At 49.3% G+C, this 25,000-nt stretch overlaps 3 protein-coding genes across 3 annotated transcripts in view; 2 read left to right on the top strand and 1 right to left on the bottom strand.

Moving 5' to 3' along the window:
• The window catches only part of adgra3 (adhesion G protein-coupled receptor A3), a gene marked incomplete at its 3' end in the record, with an annotated part of 28,710 nt that extends 16,308 nt beyond the window's left edge, over positions 1 to 12,402 (bottom strand). The window contains 2 exon segments of the mRNA XM_084487531.1: positions 4,191 to 4,262; positions 11,226 to 12,402. Of these exon segments, the coding sequence (XP_084343657.1) occupies positions 4,191 to 4,262; positions 11,226 to 11,443 (290 nt within the window). The 5' untranslated portion in view covers positions 11,444 to 12,402.
• A 2,438-nt stretch (positions 12,403 to 14,840) lies between these two features.
• gba3 (glucosidase, beta, acid 3) lies at positions 14,841 to 19,039 on the top strand. The gene is made up of 5 exons (XM_084487219.1): positions 14,841 to 14,958; positions 15,731 to 15,958; positions 16,518 to 17,338; positions 17,967 to 18,090; positions 18,605 to 19,039. The coding sequence occupies exons 1-5, from the start codon at positions 14,904 to 14,906 to the stop codon at positions 18,823 to 18,825; spliced, it is 1,449 nt and encodes a 482-aa protein (XP_084343345.1). The 5' UTR covers positions 14,841 to 14,903; the 3' UTR covers positions 18,826 to 19,039.
• A 5,137-nt stretch (positions 19,040 to 24,176) lies between these two features.
• LOC311368746 (adhesion G protein-coupled receptor A3-like) overlaps positions 24,177 to 25,000 on the top strand; it is a gene marked incomplete at its 5' end in the record, with an annotated part of 4,199 nt that continues 3,375 nt past the window's right edge. Inside the window, 2 exon segments of the mRNA XM_084487530.1 lie at positions 24,177 to 24,197; positions 24,579 to 24,640. Of these exon segments, the coding sequence (XP_084343656.1) occupies positions 24,177 to 24,197; positions 24,579 to 24,640 (83 nt within the window).

The following is a 25,000-nucleotide window of genomic DNA, read 5'->3' as shown; positions in this document are numbered from 1 at the left end:
GATATAGAAACATGGCCTGCCGGAGGGCTTAGAGTAAGAGTGTGCAGACGAATAGCAGTCCGTTGAGAGTGTATCTGTGATTAAAGGACAAACAGACTTCCCTCCATTTTGTGTATTTATAACCTTATAAGAGACTATGTTACAGTTCTCTGTGGCATATTTCAGTGATTATGTCTTGTAAGAGTAGGACTGTGTCACTGGATGAATTATTTATTATAATATGTATGTTTAATTACGTTTGAACAGTTTGTACAGATCACAGCTGTGATGTATATCATTTATTCATGTTATCTTTGAAGTCTTTAAGTCTTTAAGTCTTTGATATGTACGTTACATCTTAAATTATAGTAGCGACTATATACAGCCATAATGAAACCCTTACAAGCATCAGTCACAGCTGTGGTACTATCATGTTATGTTAACAGTCCCATACGGTTAATTTTTATACAATAAGAACAAAACTATATACATAAGAGACATTAAGAAAGTTTAACAAATAAGCACATTTGGTAATTCTCACATGTGGGAAGGCTAGAAAATTGACCACCGTAGGCCAGAGCAAAACCACGTATTACCCTGATTTCACCTCCAATATGTGGACTCGTGTCCAAACCACGATAACAACACTATTCTGTGTGTGCACATAGATATCGATTTACCGTACACTGAGCCACGGTGGTAATATGAGATCAAAGTGCAAGTAAGCTTAAAACGCACGAGACATCTTTAACCGTTACCGAGAGCTGTGTCTGCATATCCCCAATACAGTGAGACGCCGTGGAACGTTCTGGAGCAGCCATGTCTGAGGCAGAAAGTGTCTGGCCTTCCTCCACCGAGGTACAAAGCAGGTTCAGCCTAATTTCACACCCAGGTGTGGATAGCCTTAATAGCCCCTTGTTGGGGAACACCCAACAAGGTCTCTCCTCCCTCTCAGAACACACACACACACACACACACACACACACACACACACACACACACACACACACACACACACACACACACACACACACACACACACACACACACACACACACACACACACACACACACACACGCTACTGTTTACAACGGCGTAAGCATTTACAACTACAAAGGGGCCGTCTAAATGAGAGGCCGCGCCGGGTTTCTGTACCTACGGAGGACAAGGTAAAGAATTGTAAACGCAGAAGGGGGAAGCTGGGGGCGTGTACGCTGCAGCACAAATGCCCCCCAAGTGCAGCGTGCTGAGAGCGACGGTGTGTTCCAGACGCCTCGGACACCAGCCTTCAGAGTTTCACTGGTGACGTCATTTCCTGTCTCTCGTAGCACTTACAGCGTTCCCGTTCGTCTTTGTTATCGTGTCATGTCATTGGCTAGTCGTTGCTATTGTTAGCTACATTAGCCTCTTTAGCAAGCCAGCTCGAAAACGGACAACACAACGTCACATTGTATTGCACGGCCGCACAGCAAGGCCGTGCAATGCATACATTGGTGACCGGAATAAAGTAGCAATGTAATCAAGTGTGTAAGAGCATTTAAAAAAATCGACATTAAAATGACCAACGTGGTACAAATACAAAGAAAATAAATCACTTCACGGGCGCAGCCATTTCTGTTGAGAGCGTCATCACTGAGCTCGGTCTACTCTCAGAATTCCGAGGGGGGCGGGACCAAAAGGGGGCGTGCCTCCGAGAAACGCCTCAAGAAAGCCGGGATATTTCCCCACTTGGACCTCGGAAGGCTGGTGTCCCGAGGCATCTGGAACACACCACTAGTGAGCACACAAGAAAACAAGATGGAGGCTGAGTGAGAACTTGACCAGGGGGGGAGCCGGGGACAAGCTAGGCAGTGTGCGTGTGCGTGTGTGTGTGTGTGTGTGTGTGTGTGTGTGTGTGTGTGTGTGTGTGTGTGTGTGTGTGTGTGTGTGTGTGTGTGTGCGCGTGTGCGTGTGTATTCATCAACACCTCTGGCCTCCACCAGGCCTCATTACAATGACAAAGTAAGCTAGCGAGCGGGCTGCGCTACACTCAAAAGGGGGGAGAGAGAGGGGGCGGGGGTGGGGGGGGAGGGGTATGACAGCGGGGGGGGAGAGAGGGCCACAGTCGTAGCTGCCTTTGGAGGCAAAAAAAAAAGAAGCTGGCAGAATGGAGCCTTCAGCACAACCGACTGGCTGACTACACACGCAGGGAATTGCCTTCAAGGCTTCCCTAGTGTGGAGAGATCAAAGCTTTATCCCCCCCCCCCCCCTCCTCCACCAACACCACCTTCTTCTTCTTCTTCTTCTTCTCCTCATTCTTCCTCTTTTGATTGTGGATTGAGAACATGGCTCCGTGTTTACCCTTTGGTGGAGCGCCTTTGAAAAGGCGAAGAGCAGCGTATGACCCAAATCAAATGCTTGCGAGGCCTCCCCCCCCTCCCTCCCTCCCCCCCCTCCCTCCCCGTGTGCATATCAATAGAAATCTTGTTCATACGAGAGTCGCCGAGAGGCCGCGTGCGAGGGTTGTGTAACGTGAACTCCCGGAAGAGCGATAACAAAAAGAAAAAAGACAACATGACTAACTCAGAACGAAGCGAAGCCAACCCAGGCACTAAACACGCGCTCGCACGGAAGTACTCGGGGCAGAGCGTAGCGTAGCAATGCAGAGGTTGAATACCTGGCTGTTAGAGCAGAGAGAGAGAGAGAGAGAGAGAGAGAGAGAGAGAGAGAGAGAGAGAGAGAGAGAGAGAGAGAGAGAGAGAGAGAGAGAGAGAGAGAGAGAGAGAGAGAGAGAGAGAGAGAGAGAGAGAGAGAGAGAGAGAGAGAGTGGGTGGGTGGCAGGGATGTGGACGGGAAAAAGAAAAAGCGAACATAAAAGATAAACAACTTTAAATGCATGACTAAAAGGCTTAGCCCGTGCGTCTCGTATGTCTTAGTTTTCCTTCAATTCTGAGCCGGGGGGGGGGGGGGGGGGGGAGAGGACTTAATATGCCCTTCAGAAATTCCAGATCAGTGTGGTCATGTGTTAGTGTAGGCTTGGGTAGAAATGTGGCCATTAATGGTCTGGTTGCTTTAGCTGCACGGAGCCGTTTCAGAGTGATGAATCACACCGGGAGGCGGTGTGTAATGCGGGGCCCCGGTACAGTGGGCCTGGGGTCTCCGAGGAGAAGACTGGCCGATGGTGGCGGTGGGAGAGATGCCAAACCCCAACGTTTATTCGCCGTGTTACGCCGGGCCACTCGGCTAAACTCTTCTTTAGAGTGTTCTTTAAAGTGTTCCGAGTTGCCCGGGCAACTCTTCCAGGGAATGTTCTCCAAGGCTAAGGCCACGCTTCCGAGATAATCAGCGTTTTGACGGCGCACACACTGCAAGTCATTACGCGTGCGCGCGCACGCGCACACGCACACGCACACGCACACGCACACACACGCTTCAGGGCCAATACAGTATGATGATGATGATGCACCACTCTACTGACATATTCCTTTCAATGACTCAACTGAAAAAAAAAAATTTTTCCCCCCATTCCTGTTTAGATGCATCTAGTTCCTCAATGCCCCGTTTTGTTGTGATCTCATCTCATCCCATACAACGGGCACAACACTCCCCGCAGGCCCTTTCTATAATTAGTGTTTTCCTAGCGCCCTCTCCCTATCGGTTCCCGCTCCCCGGGCCGTGCGCTGCTATTCTTAACCCGGGATAAGTGCTGGGCGCGGGGGCCTCCTGGTTCGCTGTGGCCTGGAAGTTCTGCTGGCACAAAGCCAGCCTTGTGGTGACCCTCCACCCACTGCGTCCCACGTGGCGTGACAGAGGACCTGATGGTGTAGTTTGAGGCACGAGAGACGTGAGCTATGGAGCCGACCCTCACTCCTGGGCTAGAAGGTTATAAATCTGTTTTCATTGATTTTTCCTGGACTTTTATTTTTCCCGGACGTTTTTTTTTTTTGGACACTGATAGCGATACCAGTATTGGAAATTCCTTGGCGAGTACGCAAATTTATGCACTGATCTGATACTATCGCATGACTAGCTTATTGAGAACATCACAAACAGCTGTGTTTTTTTGTTGTTGCCGATATCAGATGTATTGTACTGGTGTAATAAAAATGGATATTCATTATTCCCTTTTAAGAATAACTCAACTTCATTGTATCTGAGGGTGAAACCCGAGACACAACCCAGCTTGTACCTGACTGGAAGTACTGGTAACAAAACAGAAGATGATACTTACAGTCTTTCTAGTATTGTCAGACCCACGAACGATCCATTCTTCAGTTCTTGAATCTTGTTGTTGCTCAGTATTCTGCAAAGAAATAAAAGCAAAAATAAACACATTGAAAAGCTTCTGAAAATGATTAACCGTCGAGACAAAATCTGGCCCGCATTGAGACATGATACCGCGTTTGGAAAAGTGCCCCTCACTCTAAACAAAAAACAACCACAAACACACTAGTGCTCCCGCTAGTTAGATCTGCTCCACAGAACCATGAGTCAATGGTGCCACTGGTTATCCATCACACCGCACGCTTCCACGGAGATGAGTTTTAATCACTGACGGGGTCAGTTTAGAGGGGCGGATTGAGATGCCAATATCTAATGATTGGAGTGTTGAGGGCCAATATTTGGAACAGTCAAACACATAATTACTGCTACTGAAGTCCCGCCAGCGATTATCAGCCTCCTGGTTAAAGAAACCACGCCAGGTATCGCTTGAATACTGCCATTATGATGGTACTGTACAACGAGAATCATTTCTAATTACACATATCACATGGGATGCCAATACACAGTTCCACACTACGGAGCATTAGGCATATACACAATGTCTAGTAGTAAAACGTCAGTTCACGTGTCACATAATCGCATTAAGCCTACATAACAGAAAACGATGATGTAAAACAATGATGCAGTGATAATTACATTGCAAATACAGCCTAGTACACATGCGACATTGATTAATTCATTAACTGCCAAACACATTTCCCTAACTCTAGTGACTTCTCCTCTAGCTCTTCAGATCGTACAACTGCCAGAGCTTGTCTCCGGCCCTAAAGACCTGCCAACGAGTGCCAACTCTAAATCCACTCTGCCCGATGGCAACACTGGGGAGGAAACCAAATAGGGACTCGGCGGTTAGCGTACATTTCTGGCTAACGGGAATGGGATGCGGTGGGGGACATGTGTGTTAGCTGCACCCACATCCCGGAGCCAAATTGCAGTCATTATCGGGTGTTGAGGGCTTGTTTTATTACAGGGTTGGGTTCACATTGTCACCGGATACTCTGCGTTTTGCGTTCGACCACTCGACAGACAGAGATAGCGTGAAGGGAAAGGGATAGAAATACATGATTTGTGTGCTTGAGTCTCTTCCCACAGTCATAAGCGTATGCTAAAATGTCAAAATGCCAATGATGCAGTCCATCACAGTCTGATGCTACAGGCGAAAGACATGGGCCCTCTGTTGAAGAAAACGAAAACGAGTCACATGGAACAACTTTTCAGTGGGGAATTCCTAGTTTTGCCGTAGCCAACAGATGGCAATGACGACTGGTTTATCATGTTAAATGTGAGCAGGCTGAACTCTAGCTGAACCCGGGACTATGGCACAGGATCAAAATGTTAAACATCCCTGACTAATTGTCAGTATTTTTCATCTGCATGCAAGAGGTTTGTTAAAAGACGAATATTACGTCCCACGTTGCCATCAGCCACGGAAATGCTTTCCTGTGCACACGTGAAAGACGTTAACGAGGTTTACATAGCAATTTATTCTGCTAAAACATAACTGCTGTGTAAATACACCATAGGTCCGTGAAATCAATTTCAAAATCTGATGTCTGGACACAAATGTGATCCACGTCCAACTTGTGACTAGTTCAATTATCTCAATAAATCCCTGCTGTTCAAAATTAGAATCCTTTTCCCTTAAAGGGTTTCCACAAAACCGAGGGAAACTTGGTTGACAGTCCCTTCAAACCCGTCTTCCTGTCCCTGGTCACAGCAGCATGACCTTGTGTGAATACAAGCACTTGGGTTTCAACACACTAGGCCCCCTATACATTGCATTAGCCACTTTGGGCTAGCTAGGGTAGGCAAATTTGCCAAGTTGCTCATGTTCTGCTCTGGATTGAATGGAATGGCTCCGAACAGAGGTCATTGAGCCTTAGACATCTACAGACACCCAAGCATGACACAACATGAACAGGCAATTCAAAATGACTGCATCGGCCATACCAATCTGGGTATGAGCTATACATAAGCTAGCCATTGGTACCGTCAAACCGTGTATCAGATTATAGCCAATAATAGATGAAAACCAATGGTTTAGTCAAGGACAGAGCAAAGCCACGCAAGAGAAAATGGAAATCATTTAGGTATTCTACAATCTCTTAAAAATGGAAATCCTTTTACGGTCTTGAAGCCTGTTGCATTCAGTAAATTTCACTTAATGTAGCCCAGTAACCCGCTTGCCCCGGTAAATGCAGTTAAAACATTTGGTTTAAACCCTCATAAATGCATAACGGTTTATCTTTGCATATTCACTGCCCCCCTCCATCCACCCCCCTACCATTCCCTGAGGATGTCTGAGCAGCTTCCTCAGCGCCTCAGCCTGACAGCAGCCAGTGGAATTCTTATGAGGGCCTTCACCAGCACAGGAGGGGAGTGGGGCTTATCTTGATCCACAGATAAAGGCCGTTCGGAGCCTAAGCCAGGTCGGAACCGCTGAAGGAACCAGCACCGACTCCCAGAGAAGCTTCCAGAAAGTGCTGCTGTGAGTTACAGCGGATGGTGGAATGTGTTTAGAAATATCTACTTTCAATGACTTAAGAGGCTTACATTTAATAATTCAGCAATAACTCTGGAGATGATAACTGCGTTTCCATAAGCCAACTTTCAGCAGCAGTCAAGTTTTCTCTGATGTTACACTAATAACTTTGAGCGGGAGAATAACTCTGTTACAACCGAGGAAGCATAAGAAATAGCTTCGATTTAGGACTTCAACAGAGATATTTTGGAGTTCCCAGAAGACAGCCCAGTGTCAGGTCTCTGATACTTCCAAGTTGCTTGAGAACAACCCATCCTGCTGATTTCATCTCTGAGTCTTTAAGTATTAGAGCTGTAGTGGGTATCGATTGGCTGTAGCACACCAACATGTTGGCGTGCTGGTGTGATGGCGTATTGTTGTTAATTATTAATTGGTTTCAGGGCTGAAAACATGCGTGCTTGTAATCGTTCAGTAGTCATCTCTGCAGGGACATATTCATAGAATTTCTTAACCTAACCATGTGGTTTAGAGTATTATAGAAAAGCTCTTAGAACAAATATGGCGATTTTTCATTGTCGTTTAAGATAGCCAGGATTCAAAATAGCCACAAAGAGCATCTATCTGTGCACATGGACGGAAATGCAATAATTGTTATAATCCAAAAATATTTTTGCCACTTTGTGAATCCCTTTGTCGAAGTCAGAGGACTGATGATAATGCCTTTCAACACGGACCAAACACAATTATCAGGGGAACGTATAGGAGACCACATTCCCACTCATCGCTTTCTCTGGCCGAGTGGAAACGTGAGGCGGAACGCAAACAACCGACAGAAAGGTCATCGACCACCAAAACAAAAAACAGCATGTCTGCCTCCCTCCTCCCTCCCTTAACTCATCCTCCTCCTCCTCCTCAGTCAACAGACAGGGACCCGACTAAAGCCTTGGTACGGCCTGATAAAACAAAGTGCTCCAACGCTGCTCCACTAATGCGAGGCTGCGGATGGACTAACTTCTACAGCTGTCAGTGGCCGGCCTATGGGATTTTCCCCTTTTCCGGTTTCCTGACAAAGGAAAACATTCAAGTGTTGCTTTAGCACTCATGCTTGCCCAAAACGCCGAAAGGAAAACAAAATCTTTGGAGCTGCAGGCAACGCATGATGGACCCCATGAGCCACACAGGAACGGCCAACGGATTCACACTAATCAGATGGAGTTAACAGCCACATTCATCCTGCTGTAAAGACACTTGACTTTGGAAACTTAATAAAAAAACAAGCCAAAGTAACTAACTATGCATGATGTATCATGTCGCATGCATCATGTCAACAAAAAGACAAAAATAATTAACAAAAACGTTATAACGGTGTGGCTTTTCTTTTTCTTTCCCCTCGGCCCTCAAATCTTTTTACCTCTGTAGTAAAATAACCAGATGTGTCCGGGGCCTTTGCCCGTGGTTTTGCGGACGGCGGTGAACCCAGACACTTTACTGCACTCTGATGTGTCATCAAACTTTGTGTGCATTTCCTGTAGCCCAGGAGGAAATCCCTGCCTTCCCCCCCCCCCCCCAACATTAAACCAGTGCCTCTCTCTCTCTGTGTACTAGGGTCCGGGGCCAGGTGTGTCTGAGTGCCAGCTCCACACCCGATGCATTCTGGGTAAGAACTCTGGAGTGCAAAGAAACAAGAGCAGAGAGGGAACAGCAGAACTAAAGTCGTGTAAGGCGAGCTACCAACATAGTCAGGCTCCGATCTGGCGGTAATGCACCCACCAAGTCCGAAATATGAGCAGCGAGTGGACACTAGAATAAACGCTTGTGTACACACACACATATACACACACACAGCTGCCGCACAGCCCTGGAAATAATACTTGTGTTTTCCCAACGGTAAACACATTTGTGTCATTTCCTCTCCGATTACTTAGGCATGTGGGATTATTCGGAGCGTACGAATGCATCTCTCATCCTTTTTTTCCACAGAGAACCATTCAGTGGGCTAGCTAAGCTGGAGACACGCTATGCATTCCACAGGTTAGGGTAAGATAATACTAGCTTAACCATTTGAACGTGAATACACTTTAAGGCCCGCCATATGAATCCTAAGGGTATTCTTTTTCCTGGTCGGGATTAATTGAGTTTGGCAGTGATTCAACCCAAGTATGCAGCAATTTCGAAAAACAAATGCAGCCTGTTCATACATAGTACACATGTGTCTTTCTATAGGGGGGCTGACCTCACATTAACAGAGGTACAACGGATATCAGCCAACAGCCAGATGGAAAACTGGAGTAATACAAACGGGGAGGAAGAGAACGACGAATGTCTCTAATCAAACCTTGTGATACAGTTTCCTGACAAGGCCTTTCATTTGAAGGGGGGAGGGATGTGTCTCAATGCAGCCTAAAAAAAACATTCCACTGCGTTTGAAAATATCCATGACCTGGTTTTATAAACTAGCCTCCATAACAACAACTTATAACAACCTCAATAACTTCAACCTCGAAAGTTTACAAAGTTAGGTGTAGACTTAGTAGTAGTAGTGGTAGATGATGAGTCATATAAGTACTTTGTAACCAACATTTCCAGCCAACTCCAACTCCCTCTTATCTGGCAGTGTCCAAGGGGAAATCCTGGACCACATCCAAAACAAACCAAAGACATGGGTCTGTTTGCCATCACTGGTGATTCAAGTATGCACGCTATTCAGTCCCATTTAGATGGCGGCCATAGTCCAACACAGCCTATAGAAAACCATGTTATGAGCGTGACTGGTGACTGCAGACAGCCAAAGTAGTTTGGCTGTTTAATTATTTTCTCTGGTCTCGAGTCTGGCGACGTCAGGTTAGGGAATGGAGGGCTTTAATAGGGGATCTGGCCTGGCTATAAACATGACGTCCCAGTGAAAGCCCCACAGGTCAGAATCACATTATAATGTGGTCCCAAATGTTGCGTTATGATGTCAAGTATTTTAGTCTATGCTTTATTTTGACCACGTTTCAAGCCAACATCAGTACCTCATTGGACCACTATGTAGTGCCAACACCAGTTATGAATGGCTTTTATTAACTTTGCTTCCATCAAACTGAATAAAAAGGTAAGCAGGTATGGCTGTGTTCAGTGAGAAGGTGAGAGGCCACAACGGCCTCTCCTTAATCTCAGGTGCGACGGGGCAAATCTGACGTTCTTACAAAGTTTAAGTCCTTAAAACATGTCGATGGCCTCAGACCTTTCGTTGTGTAAACCCACAAGGAAACAACGGACCCGTCAGGCAAATACGATACGCTCTTCTGCGTTTACAGCAGTCTGGAATAAAAACCCGAGGCCGTAGCACCATCATCATCCCCGACCGCGAGTCGTAAAAACACACAGACCACATCACCTCCAGGGAGGCCCAGACGATGTTACATACCATAAATCAACAACCCGCCCGCCCCAAACGGTGCCTTCAACAGGAACCACTGCTTCATTGGCACTTTCTGGAGCAGGGGGAGGGCTTTGAAGACGATCTGAGGCTCGATTTCAAGCTGCAATTGTCAAGAGACGGGCTATTTGTTTACCAAAGGGTGACGGAACATGTCTGGGGAAAAGAGAGCATCGCGGAGGCAAGTAGGAACTTGAAGACCCCTGCAATCTACCGTGCTGCTGGCCTGCTCTGTGAGGGCTGTCCAGGAATCCCAGACCCTGGCTTTACCTTCATCACTGTCAAGCGTGAAGACAATCAACCCCAAAGAAAACGTAGACACCAATGTCTGCCTATTAGCTGTTTTAGTCAACGCAAAGCGAGCCAAGAAGAAGTACTGACAAAAGATAGACTGACTTATCATAAGGCCAAACAGGTGAGTACAAAGTGTAGGAGATAAAGGGAACTGTCCCAACCAGAACGTTTTTTCTGAAATACTAGGTCTAATAAACTGTCACTAAACATGTCCCACATGCCTACGTTACAGGCAAACCACCTTGTTTGTTTCTTGTTTTATTGCCTCTCTACCACCGCCAACAGCCCCAGTGTTGTCAGTCACCTGCATCACCCTCCACAAATAGAAGTCATTTTTAAAACCAATATGTTTTATATGGTTTGATACAAGCAATTGAAACGAGCTCGCAGACTGAAGTGGAGTTCTCTTTCAGTTTAGGTCCCATTATTAGGGGGTCTACAGAGACCCATAGCTGCACAGACAAGCCTTTGACACACAAATGCGCCCAACAGTGTACCACCCAAATACAAAGTGTGTGTTCTTTACCACAATTCCAAGTATCAAGTGCCAAATAATCCGTCCATCAATCTCATCCATCCAAATTAGCTAAATTATAGAAAGTCCAATCCTACAAGTGGATGACCATCACACAACGCGCTCAAACATCAAGCCTACATTCAATTAACCTTAGGATCATTAAGATTTGGGCCCTCAGTGTGGACAGTGGATCCAAACCACCTTCCACATGTTTTTGGTACATGGGGCAGAACTATTGTGCTGGTCGGGTTATTCGTGTCATACTCACAGGGTGACTGTCCTGTTGGGGAAGGAATCGAAAGGCAACACCTGATGGAGTTCAATGTTGCTGCACACCACCTTCTTGTCATCCGTGGCGTTGGGTGCGAGGGGTCTCGCCGCGCCTTTGGTGCGTTCATTGTAGGGTTTGCAGTCGGAGTAGGACACCGCCGACCCACTGCCCAAGAGCAGCAGAACCACCAGCAACCGGAGCATATCCACAATCATAACACCCCCTTTTCCAGATTAGAAATGTCCGTGTCGTCTGAGGGGGGAGCACGGTGGGCAGGACGGGGGGTCTATGGAGAGGGAGCGGGACCGGGATCTGGGGAGCGGGACGGGGGTCTGGGGAGCGGGACGGGGGTCTGCGGAGCGCGTCTCGTTTTTAAAACGCAGTGGGGTCCGTGGGGGGGCGAAAACAGACGCTCTGCCATGTCGAGAAGAGTTGTTTTAAGGCGACGACTCGAAAACCTTCGCCCTCCATTCTCGACGAGGCTGCGCGTAATTCGGCGCGTCAAGCCAACAGGGGGGGGGGGTCTCCTTCTTTGTCTGCCAGACGGGTCGTTTAGTAATCCATTCCGTCCTGCTCCGGGCTAAGGGAGAACCAGGAGAAGATCCCGTGTTCCCCAGCGATCAGTCGCTACAACGTCCAGGAGGAGAAGAGTTAAAATCCTGCAACAACAACCGCTCCTGGGGTCTGGGGGGCTTCTTTGTTGCGCGGTGCGCACATCCGAGCGGGGATGTAGTGTGAGTCCCGCAGACAGCTGCAGGGTTATTCCCAGCGTATCCAACAGCGAGGACCAACTTTAAAGCGTAATATTGCTCACTTCGACCATCCAAAAGTTGAACCCCGGATCCGTGAACCCCTGCGTCGGCCAATGCGCTCCAACACGCAGGCGCAGTTCGCAGAAAGTTCGCCCGCTGCTGCACGATTTTTACAACTTTTTTTCCTTCCCCTGAAGAAATACTCTGTTTTCGGTCAGAGAAAAAAGCAGTAAGCTCAAAGTGCCACAGAAACAACAGATATCGTCCTTTAAGGGGTGGGGTGGACCGCAGATAGTCAGCCGGGCACCGAGGATAGATCCAAATGAATACGTGAATTGTCGCTTTCTAGTTCCTAATCCCTTAAAAGTGATATTCCGTGGATCGGTTCAGGTTCAGAGCGGCGGAGCAGTCCCAGGACCTCCTCTTCCGCAGTCTGGCCCCCGGCGCCGTGATGCGCTCTCTCCAGCGGTGACGTCACAGAGTAGGCAGACATTGCTCCCAGTACGCAACAAAAAAAAAGTTTCAAACAATAAGGAGTAAAACCTCCAAGTCTGACTGAGTATTTTCAAATGTAACAATAGAAAAAAAATGTTTGTGGAGTCTCTAGAAAAGTTGAAATAGTTTCACATTCATTTGGTAAATGATTTGCAAGGAGGCAATATGAGTTGGGTATTTGAAATGTGGGATTTAAAAACAGTCTGAGTATTTAAAATGTATCAACAAAACATGTTTGTGGAGTTTAATAATGTAGAAAAGAACCAGGGAACTTTGCAGTAGTTGTAGAATACAATTTCTCATCTGGTTTCACCCAGACCAGGCTTTATTGTTCATCGGACCACTGAGACACTGGATCATTCGGTCTGAGTTTATAATTTACATCACACACAATGATGCACTGGCAATGCCCTGTATTTACCCTGATTGATGAAGAAACAGTCTCTGAACTTCTGCTGCTGGTTCAGCTGTCCTTCTCTCAAGTTACCCTCTACCATCTCCACACCCTGTGGCCTTCCCAAAAACAACTAAGTATATACATATATATAGTTGACATTGGTTAAGCCACAAGGTTATGGAAATAAGGCTTGAGTGAGCTGTGAAGGTTATAACTTAGCAGGATCCAGAATATTCAATAGCTTTAAATGAACTCATTCACAAACATCCATTCACAACCACTCAGCCATTCACCAGACAGTGATTCCCACAACCCCCCCCCCCATTGCAGGAATCAAACCTGTGTCTCCAGAACAGATCCTCAACAGCTCTATCACCTGCTCCACTGAAACACAGACTTGGATCCTGCAAGATTATTTATTATGTACCTTACAATCATATTACATTGTTTATTGATCTCCAACAGCTCTAGCAATGGTGCCACTGAGCTACTGGGGGGGGGTTATCCAGTCAGAGTTAATTATTGAATCTCAATTCACATGATATTGTTAGTTGTTTAAAGTTGTCATCACACAGAGCGCATTCTAGTTGTGAGTTGAACCCGGACAGGGACAGGACTAGACATTTTGGCGCCCTAGGTGAGATAAGGATTTATAGCCCCCACTCCCCCAAGGGTCAAATTACATGACATTGTTCCCAAAATAGTACAGAGCATGTTCTTGGTGGGACTTGAACCCAGGTCTGCAAATTCCTCAACTGGAATTGAACACAAATTTCAAACATGGACAGGCCTGGAACACTGGTAACATAGGCCATCTCCGTTGAGCTCTGAGCTGCTTCTAAGTTATACTATACTTAGAATAGACTTGACTTAATAGCAAGAGCATTGTATCGCAAACGAGACAGTTCCAGTCATATTCACACAATGCCAACATAAAGGACTGTCAGCCACGCACAGGCCTAGAACCAGCTGGTGTGTGTGTGTGTGTGTGTGTGTGTGTGTGTGTGTGTGTGAAAAAACATTGTTTATTGCCACATATTAGAACAACTAATACAGGAAACAGCGAGCCGCACATGAGAACCCTGTAGACTCAACATAGAAAGCTGAAGGAAAGTTTAAGCATGCTGAATACACTGCAAAATACAAAGACAATCTGAAACCCAGGCGTGTATTTGTAAAATGACAATTATATTATTTCCCTTTTAATAATTCCATTTCATTAAATCAAGTGATATACATCATTGTTTTGTGTCTGGTTTGTGGAGGAACGAGCCAGCGGCCCCAGGTCAGCCTGGGTCCCAGCACCGCTGCCGGGGGGAGACCAGCGCCCTCTGCTGGGCGTGGAGGAAGACCACCGGACACACGGGACTCGCACCGGGCACCAGTCTTCAGTCCCCGGGTCACAGCGGTGAGATTCAGAGCGCAGATGTCTGTTGAATATCTAATAACTTTCCAATTTATAAAAAAAATAATTACAACTATTTCAACCCTTTTTCAAACTCTTGTATGGTTGATAACGGATAACAACAGTTTAAAGTTCCCATTAACAATTCCCATTTAATGATCTACAGCTGTTTTGGGAGTCGACACAGCTTATGGAACATTTTTGATTGATTGATTGATTGATTGATTGATTGATTGATTGATTGATTGATTTTATTGGCTTCAATGTCATTAGAATGAAATCACGTGACTAAACTTCACCTGACTAAAAGGTGAATAATTAACTCGTTGGTGAACATGATTTAAGAAAGGGTTGTAACCCGCCGTGGTGATGAAGACAACACCTCCCATGTTCCCACGCTCCCTTAAATGTCATCAAACTACGTCTTTTGTTATTATTAGATATTATTTATATATTTTTTTTTCTTTACCGTATTTACAATTTAAAATGCGCAGTGCGCACGCGCAAAGGAAAAAGACGCGGTCCAATCGGAAGCGTGCATCCTGTCAAACTCCAGACGCATCCGTACAGTTCTGCAGGAGGTTATCATAATAAACATCAACCCCAGTGATGACCGGAGTATAAACATGTTTCCAGAGGATTTTGCGTGGGGAGCAGCCACGGCTGCCTATCAAATAGAAGGTATGGAGGCTTCAGATACCGCGATATAAACACACACACACACACACACACACACACTACACACACACACACACACACACACACACAACGGACATAGAGAGAAAAGTTGGGTTAACTCTACGGGCTGATGTCAATTTATTAATTCAATGCTTTATTTGGACCAATCATTTGTATTGCTATAACACCAGTCCTGAATAGCTTATTATTCTACGCACAGAGTGGTCAACACAACACCGTATACAGTTTTATGAGTTAGAGATAAGTTTTAGACCCAACAAGTCTGGCCTCATTACCCTTTTCACCCTGCTAGACCAAAGGCTTATTTACCATTTCGCCCGTTTCCAATATAAACTGAATTCCTACCTGTGTTCGAGAGTGAACCACCTCCAGAAGCTAGCTTGTCTACCTTGTGTCTCTGAATAAACCACGTGTGGAACATTTACCAGTCTCCGAGTCATACGGCCCAAAACAACGACACCACAAAGGACTAAAATTAGTTTTTCATCGGGACCTCAACCAAAAAAGAAATGCTATCACATACTTATAAACGTGCTATTTCCATGCAGGGATTCTTATTTTTTTAAATAAAAAAATTGTTCAGATTTTTTTTTACGGTTTTATCCTTTTTATCGTAGAGTAAGACAGGTAGGTATGGGAGAGAGAGGGGAGGACATGCAGCAAAGGACCACACTCTACCGGGTGAACCACCGCCTCTGTTCTTCGTTTGTTCTAACCCGAGTCCATCTGTGTGTGTGTGTGTGTGTCCACGCAGGGGGCTGGGACGCCGACGGCAAAGGGGAGAGCATCTGGGACGCGTTCTGCCACCGCGAGGACAGCCGAGTGTGCGAGCGCCACGACGGGGACGTCTCCTGCAACAGCTACGAGTTCTGGGAGGAGGACCTGCGCTGCATCGAGGAGCTGGGCCTGACCCACTACCGCCTGTCACTCTCCTGGTCCCGCCTCCTCCCCGACGGGACCACCGGACACGTCAATCAAAAAGGCTCGTAGTCCACTTGACACTGACCTCTCCCACGCTGTGGGGCACTGTAGCGCAGTCCATGACTACATTCAGTCAGCCACGCAGGGCCACAGCCAGCTCGTCAGGAGCAGTTAGGGTGAGGTTGTTTTGCTCAGGGGGCACCTCGACACTCAAGCTAGGAGGAGCCCGGGGATTGAACTAGCAACCTTCCGGTGACCAGTCAACCCGCTACCGACTACACGCCACCAAGGTGACTTTTCCTCCAGACATAAAGGACACAGGGTGGTTAATGACCAGTGGCAAAGGGTGCTCCGCTGCCATGCAGGAGGTCTCTCTGGGTGTGTGTGGAGACGGTTGCTTTAACCCGTGCGCGGCAGTGACTCGAGCAACGAGCGACAGGTGTGCAGCCTCCCCCCCAGCCCCAGAGTCCCAATCAGAGTCAGCCAGGTGAGGCTGCTTCCCCCCCCCCCCCCCCCCCCCCCACAGACACCTTACGGGATCTACCCCTAGAGGAAGGGAACCACAAACAACCAGGGACCCCTCCCGTCGTGACCGTGTGCCATGTGTCCGCGCTCCGCAGGTGTGCGCTACTACAACCGGCTTCTGGACGGCCTGGTCGCCCGCGGCGTGACCCCCATGGTCACGCTGTACCACTTCGACCTGCCCCAGGCCCTGCAGGACGGGGGGGGCTGGCAGTCGCCCGGCACGCCCGCCCTCTTCGACGCGTACGCCCGCTTCTGCTTCGGCGCGTTCGGCGACCGCGTGAGGCTGTGGCTCACCTTCAACGAGCCGTACGTCTGCGCCAAGCTGGGCCACGAGGACGGCGTCCACGCGCCCGGCGTCCGGGAGCCGGGCGCGGCGGCGTACCGGGCGGGCCACAACATGCTGCGGGCGCACGCCCTGGCCTGGCACAGCTACGACGCGGGCTACCGCCGCCAGCAGGGCGGGCTGGTGTCCATGGCGATCAACAGCGACTGGGCCGAGCCGCTGGACCCCGGCAGCGCCGAGGACGCCGCCGCCACCGACCGCTACCTGGCCTTCACCCTGGGCTGGTTCGCCTGGCCCCTGTTCGTCAGCGGGGACTACCCCGAGGTCATGAGGGCCGCCGTCGACGGGCGGAGCGCGGGGCCCGACGGCGCGCCCACGCGGCTGCCCCGCTTCACTGAGGACCAGCCGGGGCTCCTGGGCACGGCCGACTTCTTTGCGTTGAACTACTACACCTCTCGCAAGGTCCGGAGAGCCAAGGAAGGCGGCGGCGGCGGCGACGGCGGCGGGGGGGCCCCCAGCATGAAGAAGGACCTGGGGGCCGAGGGCGTGGTGGACCCGGCCTGGCCCCTGTGCGGGGTGCCCTGGCTGGCCGTGGCCCCCCGCGGCCTCAGGCAGCTGCTCAAGTACATCAAGGTACATCAAGGTGCACACGCTGTTAAAAAAAAAAAGCTGGGGAGTGATTCGTTAACTCTGGGAGCCAACGGGGGTAAGCCGTCGGCTCCCACGCCGGCCCGCCCGCATCGTCATGACAACAGAAGAGCGGTTGTGGGGGGGAGAAAAAAAGGAGGGGAGCTGCTCTGGCCTTCGTTGTTAAAGACGGCGATCAGTCACCTTTAGAAGGAGACAAATGGCCGCTAACTAAATGAAAACAAACAGACATTAGTCAAGCATCTTTCTATTGATTCTCCGTCGGTGTGTGTGGTCGACGTTCTGTATTGTTCTCCGGCGGGCCCCCCCCCCCACACACAAACACATCGCTGCTTCATTAGCGCCGTCACAGAGGCAGTTATTCGAGTGAAAACGCTTTGCCAACGAGCAATTTCCTGGTGTTGTGACTTGTCACACGCCATTAGTTTGAGCCCGGGCACCGTGGAAACACAGCGCTTAAACGCCGCCCGCTCAGAGAGTGGGGGGTGGGTGGGGGGGAGGGGCGGGGCGGAGGGGCCCTTTTTTGTCTTTTTGTTTTTGTTCGCCAAAAGGGCGCTTGATTGATCGTTTGCCGCCGCCGCCGCCGCCGCCGTGGCTGTGGCTGACTTTACAGGCAACCTTTAACCACCCCGCCGTCTACGTCACGGAGAACGGCTTCGCGCAGACGGGCGGCGTGCTGATGGATGACGCCGAGCGCGCCGGCTTCTACCGGGAGACCATCGGGGAGGTGGCCAAAGGTAACGGACGCTTGAGGAAAGGCCTCTATAGCGGCTCGGCTGACGAGGAACGCCGTACGTCGAGTACGTCGCCCGCCGTTTTAGTTTTGTGTGTTTCACGATTGCCGATTTACAATTTACGATCAGTTATGCCTGAACAAAGTCTTCAAATTAAATTTTTTTAACAAATTCACTGAGAAACAACAATCCTGTTGCGTCGTAGTTCAACATACGTTGAACTATACAATTAAGCCTCACCTTAATTGACTGACAGACTGACTGGCGTACACACACACACACACACACACACACACACACACACACACACACACACACACACACACACACACACACACACACACACACACACACACACACACACACACACACACACACACACACACACACCTAACCCTAACACACACACACACAACCTTAATTTTAGAGCCTGTTTAAGCCTGGATCTCCTCCCAGTCATTCAGACCGTTCATAGTGGTAAGTCTACTTGCGTTCTTTGTCGCGTGTTTCTCTGCAGCGATCGAAGAGGACGGGGTGGACGTCCGCGGTTACTTCGCCTGGTCTCTCCTGGACAACTTTGAGTGGGCCGACGGGTACAGTGTCCGGTTCGGCCTGTTCCACGTCGACTTCTCCGACGACGAGCGCGCCCGGACCATGTACCGGTCGGGGCGGGAGTACGCAGCCATCATCTCGGAGCACAGGTCACAGGCCCGGGCCCGTCGGGAACTCACCAGCTAGCAGACCAGTGGAACACACACACAGAGACAGACACACACACACACACACACACACACTTGGAGGTGAGACAAAGTCTCCCAAAAAAACAATCATTTTGATTCAACAAAACACTTTCTGCCCAATTTCCAATTAATCTGTTAAGTTAAGTATTCAGATAAGGTCTTTGTTCAGAGTGAAGAAACTCCACAGTGCACGGAAATCAGCTTCGAAAATGTTTTTTGAATTCATTATAAGAAACCAATGTTATTCCTTGTAATAAAATGTGCTAAAATACTAAATGTACTGCATTTATGTTCAGTCATTTCTAACATTCTTCTTGATTCACACTGCCTTAAAAAATACAGTTTCTATATATCTTTACCCAGAATTCAATCTTTAGTTTTACTCTATAACTACACTTAGTATAAACTATAAACGGTGCCCCTGGACTCGCCGCCACTGGACATTCACGTTATGGCATTTAGACCAATTTTAAACAAACAGCACCGCTTTGTGGTACACCAGGGTACTGCAACTCAGAATATTTACACTGAGTTGGACTCAGTTTAAATACACCCTGACACAGTGCGGTGCTTGGTAAATATAATGGATCCAATTTAAGTAACAAACAACTAAAGCTGTGCCCAAACTACAATACATCACATGCTTAATACAATTAATATTTATGCTGCTATGTGAAGTAAAATGTCATTTATATTCTGTGTTGGGAGAGTTTGTTTGCATTAATAAGCATGGTGGATCGTGCCATCCAGTTCCTGTGCACATTGTTTTGAACAGATGTGAGTTATGCCCTGGTGGCCCTCTTCCATCTATGTCAAGCTGACTGGATTGTGCTTTGTCTCGTAATGAATAACAAACTATTGTGGGAGCATGAATAATGCCACAGGCAGCCAGCCTGGAACTTCTTTACAGACTCTTTGAAACACTAACTTGGACTGATATCTCTATATACTGTATATAAGGGCCGAGGAGCACAGTGAGGCCTATTGTATCGGCGGGTCTCTTTGTCCCTGCATGGTTATGAATGCAACAACATGGACGGGAGTAAACTAAACACGCGTTTGAAACCTGTTTCCACAAGCTTGGCTTTGAATTCTGCAATGTTTTTCACCGGCATTCTACCATAAACCCACAGTGTGTCCAAAATCAGAAAGAACGCCGTTTGAACGAATTTTGGCGGCTTCGTTCTCAAAGAGAAGTCGTGTCATTCCGGTCAATGGCGGACATTTGAAAACGTTGGCTAACGGCGTGCGGTGGGCCGCGGTCGTCCATGGATGACGAAACCACCCCTGGTGCTCATTTGACGGAATGGAAATTAACTGGAATGTCGCAATTAGCCAATTGTGAGCGCCGTTGAATAGTCTGAGCCTAGTACTGCAGGTTGGGAAGCTGAAACATTAATTAGCATTTAAATAATGCAACGGTACAGTGTCTTTAATAGGCCCCGACCACGAATACTCAACTTCAATTTATTATGGGCGGCCGGAATTTATTTTGATTAGGGCCGCGATGGAGAATGTCGCCGAAGAAAAAAAACCTTTTCTAAACGTGCTTTCCAATTAAGCGCCAAATATATCATGTGTGTAGATAAGTTGCTTTTGACAATGAATTAGTACGTTTAATTGTAACATTCAATCACGTTCGCCCTGGCAGAGATTTACCCCGCGGAACATTCTGGCAAATTACCCAGGGATCCTCCATTTGTATTGGACCAAACTTAACCGGTTACATTTTGCCAGCCCTCGATAAAATATTCAGAAAAGCGAGGAACTCATTTAGCTATTATAAATTAGCTAAATAATTTAGCGGCTAATAAACTATCTTCATAATGAATTATGCGAAAATGGAGATCTACCGGATTGCCACGTTGCTTACAGGTATAAAAGGCTACGACTCCTGGCAAATAATTACCTTTTCTATTTACTGATTGCCTTCATATGCATATTCCCAGGGGAAATGTTGTAATTAGATTGCTGCTTTGTTATCAAGATGAAGAGGACGGCAGGCACCCTCTTCATCTCGCCAAACACTGATAACTTTCCTTTCACCTTTTCGACATTTCAACATCCCTCACCTGGTGATGAAGGACTCCCCCGGTCCGCTCCTGTTTGTCTCTAGTGCCTCTCTCCCCCCTCTCCCTCTCTCTCTCCCCCTCTCTCAGCCTCACACTCATCACCCTCCCTTCTTCTCCTATAATCACTTTCCCCGTGTTCCATTGACAAGAGCGACGATTTGAAAAAAAAAACCAGAAAAACAGCACAAACTTTTCTAAATCCCATTGACCTACTTTGGCAGACATTTCGCTGGGAATTCATATTAGTGGAAACAGAGTGAATTCCACATATTTTTCCGCCTTGAAGACATTTTCTCCCCTTATTCCCATTTGACACACACGCGCGCCCAGTGTGCGCGTGCGCGTGCACATCTGTGCGCGCCATGGGCTTGTGTGTGTCCGTGCCTGTGCCTGTGTGTGTGTGTGTGTGTGTGTGTGTGTGTGTGTGTGTGCGCACGGATCATTGTACCGAGCTAGGTTAATTCTTCGCCACACGCTCGTCACCACGTTTGTGTTGCGCTGCGTGAGGACGACGCGTGGCACAAACGCGCCCGAGAGGCCTCATCTCCATCTCTGATTGGGGGCAGAGCGAGACACAGATCGACCCAGAGAGAGAGAGAGAGAGGGGGGGGAAGTGGAACATCACCAGCCTCCACACACAGGAAGTGGAATTACGATGGACCCATGCAGAGGAGTTCAAAAGCAGGGAGTTGAGAATGGAGGAGCACGACAAAGACAGAATGAATGAGGGGGGGGGGGGGAGGAGGGAGGAGGACATAAAAGGCTTATTAAATCTTCTCCATTAAGTCCCCCCCCCCCCCCCCGCCCCCCGCAGAGGGACTCAGGATGACCCCCGCTAACGACTGTCGAAGTTCTAAACTCCCCCGAGAGTGAAAACTCTGCGTGTGTGTGTGGGTTAGAGAGCAGAGTGTGTAGAAGTGTGTACCCCCCACCCCCCCCCCCTTGTGTCTGCGCGTTAGACAAGGCCAATAAGTTGAGTTTTCAGTCTGTGTATATGTGTGTGTGTGTGTGTGTGTGTGTGTGTGTGTGTGTGTGTGGGGGGGGGGGGGGGGGGGTAAACTGCTCGCATAAACTGAGTAAGCCCCCATGAGTCTGTGAGTCTGTGTTTTGTGTGTTCTTGCAAGTGAGCTGGCCCTGTAAGTTGTGCGTGGTTTCCTGGGGAGCTGAGTGTGTGTGTGTGTTGTTGGTGTGTGTGTGTGTGTGCGCATGCTAAGTGACTGTGATAATGTGTCTCTATTTAAGGCGTGCGTTGTGCGTGTCTGTGTGCACGTGTGAGTCCCTACTGCGACGTGGGGCTCTATTAAAGGTGTGCGTTGTGTGTGTGTGTGTGTGTGTGTGTGTGTGTGTGTGTCTGTTGTGCGTCTGAGTCCCTACTGCGACGCCAGGCTCTGTGTTGTGTAACAGGAAAAAAACACCCCGGCCGTCATTGCCATCCATCGGCCAATTATACTCTGTTACTGCTGCCCCCCCCGCTTCCTGACGTCCTCAACTGCCTGTAAATCAGCACCATCCCCCCCACACCCCCCTACAACCCCCCCCCCCCCCCCGCCATCGCTTTACGACCGCCGCCCAGCGCCGCCCGTTGATCAGTGGCAGTGAACCGAGCGGGACGGGGCTGGATCAAATGAAGTCACATCGCTAAAAAACCCCGCCACTAAAAAATGTAAATTTGTGACGGAGTGCTAATTCTTCTGTGTGTGTCAGTGTGTGTCTCTCTGTGTGTGTGTGTGTCTGCGTGCGTGCGTGTGTGCGTGAGTGTCCGTGCGCGTCTGTCTGAGTGAGTGTTGCGTGTTGATCCGGCCGTGTGTTCTTCAGCGAGGGGCGGGGCCTACAGACGGCCGCCAATGCAGAGTTTGAACATCCTGGGCCTCAGAACGCGGCGTCATCAAAACGTACGGGCCGCGCCGCAACCGTAACTCACGGCGACGGGGGGTAAACGGGTGTCCACGTTGTGTTTTCGGCGCGTGACGTGCGGTAAGGACAACACACGCGAGCAGAAAGCACGCGGAGAGGAGCCGCGCACTTCTAGCTCCGGCCCGCTCTCTCCGCCCGCCCGAGGAGTTATGAGCGTCCGGAGTTATGAGTTATGATTCACTTTAAGAGGCGAAGGACGCCACCCCCCTGTGAGCCGTGAGACGATGATTCACCGCACGCTGATCGCAAACAACACACACACACACGCACACGCGCGCGCACACACCCCAATGTACACTCACGAAACGCACGCAGACACACGCGGACATACACACACACACACACGCCCACACACTAATGTACACACACACACACACATATTCCTTCCCCAGAGTCCTTTGGCTGAGGGGGGGAGGGGGGGGGGGGGGGGATCCTGTTTTGCGTCCAAGAAATGCCGAACTCTGACTGGGATGGAGATGGCGTCGGGGGTGCGTCTTTGAGAGCGGAAGCGAGCGGAAGCGAGAGAGCGCGACAGAGAGAGGAAAATCAACTAAAACACAAGGAGCGGGTGCGGGGGTGGGGGGGGGGGGGGGGGGGGGTGGGGTGGAGAGGGGGTGTTGCCACGGCGCCGCGGACTAATTAACACTAAGTGTTGTACGACATGCTCTGGCCTCGACGCCTCATTGTCACTCAGGGTCTGAGTTGTGCTAATGAGTTATGGTTATCTCCCCCCCACCCCCCCAACCAACACACCCCCACCCCAACACCACACCGCCTCCTTGTTGTACATTTTAATGTGCACTGCCCACCACCACCGCCGCCACCAACCCCACCACCCCGCCTCCACCGCCAACCCCACCACCACCACCACCACCAGCCCCCCGCCTCCACCACCACCACCACCACCACCTCCATCTCCTCCGCTCACGGCTACACGATGGCCTTTTTAAAGCAGGCCACTCCATAGCAATGAGACCCCCTATCCCCGTGGCCACTTTAGACTTCAGAGAGGGGGGCATAGGCATGGCAGAGAGGGAGAGGGAGGGATGGCGAGAGAGAGAGAGGAGAGGGGAGAGGGAGAGGAGAGAGTGGGTTGATCTAAGAGGCAGTGCATTAATAGTGTGCACTGACCGGAGGGCCTACCTTATGCGTTGGAACCCCTGTGGTTTGTGTGTGTGTGTGTGTGCGTGTGCGTGTGTGGTGTGCGTGTGCGTGTGTGTGTGTGTGTGCGCGCGCGCAGCGTGAGCCCCTTATCACGGGCACCCAGATTGAAAGGTTAATGAGGTCGCACGCACCTACAACAACAACAACAACAACAACAACACCAACAACGCCAACAACAAAACTCCCAAGACACAGAAACATGGCCGCCGTGAGGATAATGGTACGCGCCGTGGTTAGTAGCAGTGCCCTGTGGCTCTGGGTGGTGTTTTTAGATCCAGTTAAAGTATCCAGGTGGGGGGGGTGTGTGTGTGTGTGTGTGTGTGTGTGTGTGCCGGCTTGGGGGGCAGGGGGGGGGGGGGGGTGGTGCATGTTGAACAATTACCTGTTACCGGTATTATCAAGTCATACTCGAGGAAATAAGCCAGTGTTTATAATTGGATTAAGGCATTGTTGGTGTACGTTTGTCTGGGACGGGCGCGAATGGCTTGTTTTTCGTGGTGGGGGGGTGAGGGGGGGGGGGGGGGGGGTGGTGCACATACCCAGGTGGTGCGGTAAGCTCTTCGGAGCACCCCGAGGTGGAGCTACGCCTTTGTTTCTCCAGCCCGGCGCCGGTGGGGGAAACAAACAGCGCAGCGGAGCAGAGTTCAACGCGGCCCTGGGAGTGTGGGGGGGGGGAACTGAGCTCACACGTTTCAATGTCTTCTTTGGGGGTTGCAGTTGAGTTTTTTTTACTGGTGTTAATGTCGCTCGGGGCCTTTAGGAACACACCGCTGTGTGTGTGTGCGTGCGTGCGTAGTGCGTGTATGTCGGTGTGTGTGTGTATGTCTGTGTCTGTGTTTAATCTGTGTGTGTGTGTGCGTGCGTGCGTATATGAGTGTGCGTGCGTGTGTGTGTGTCTGTGTGTGTGTGCGCGTGCCTGTGTGTGTGTGTGTGTGTGTGTGTGTGTGTGTGTGTGTGCGTGTGTGTGTGTGTGTGTGTGTGGTGTGTGTGCGTGTGTGTCTTGAGTACCGAATTGAAACCACA

The sequence above is a fragment of the Micromesistius poutassou genome, assembly GCF_964030765.1.
Source record: "Micromesistius poutassou genome assembly, chromosome: 23".
NCBI lineage: Eukaryota > Metazoa > Chordata > Actinopteri > Gadiformes > Gadidae > Micromesistius > Micromesistius poutassou.
Note: the sequence above shows the minus strand (reverse complement) of the source record. Positions and strands in the feature narration are given on the sequence as shown.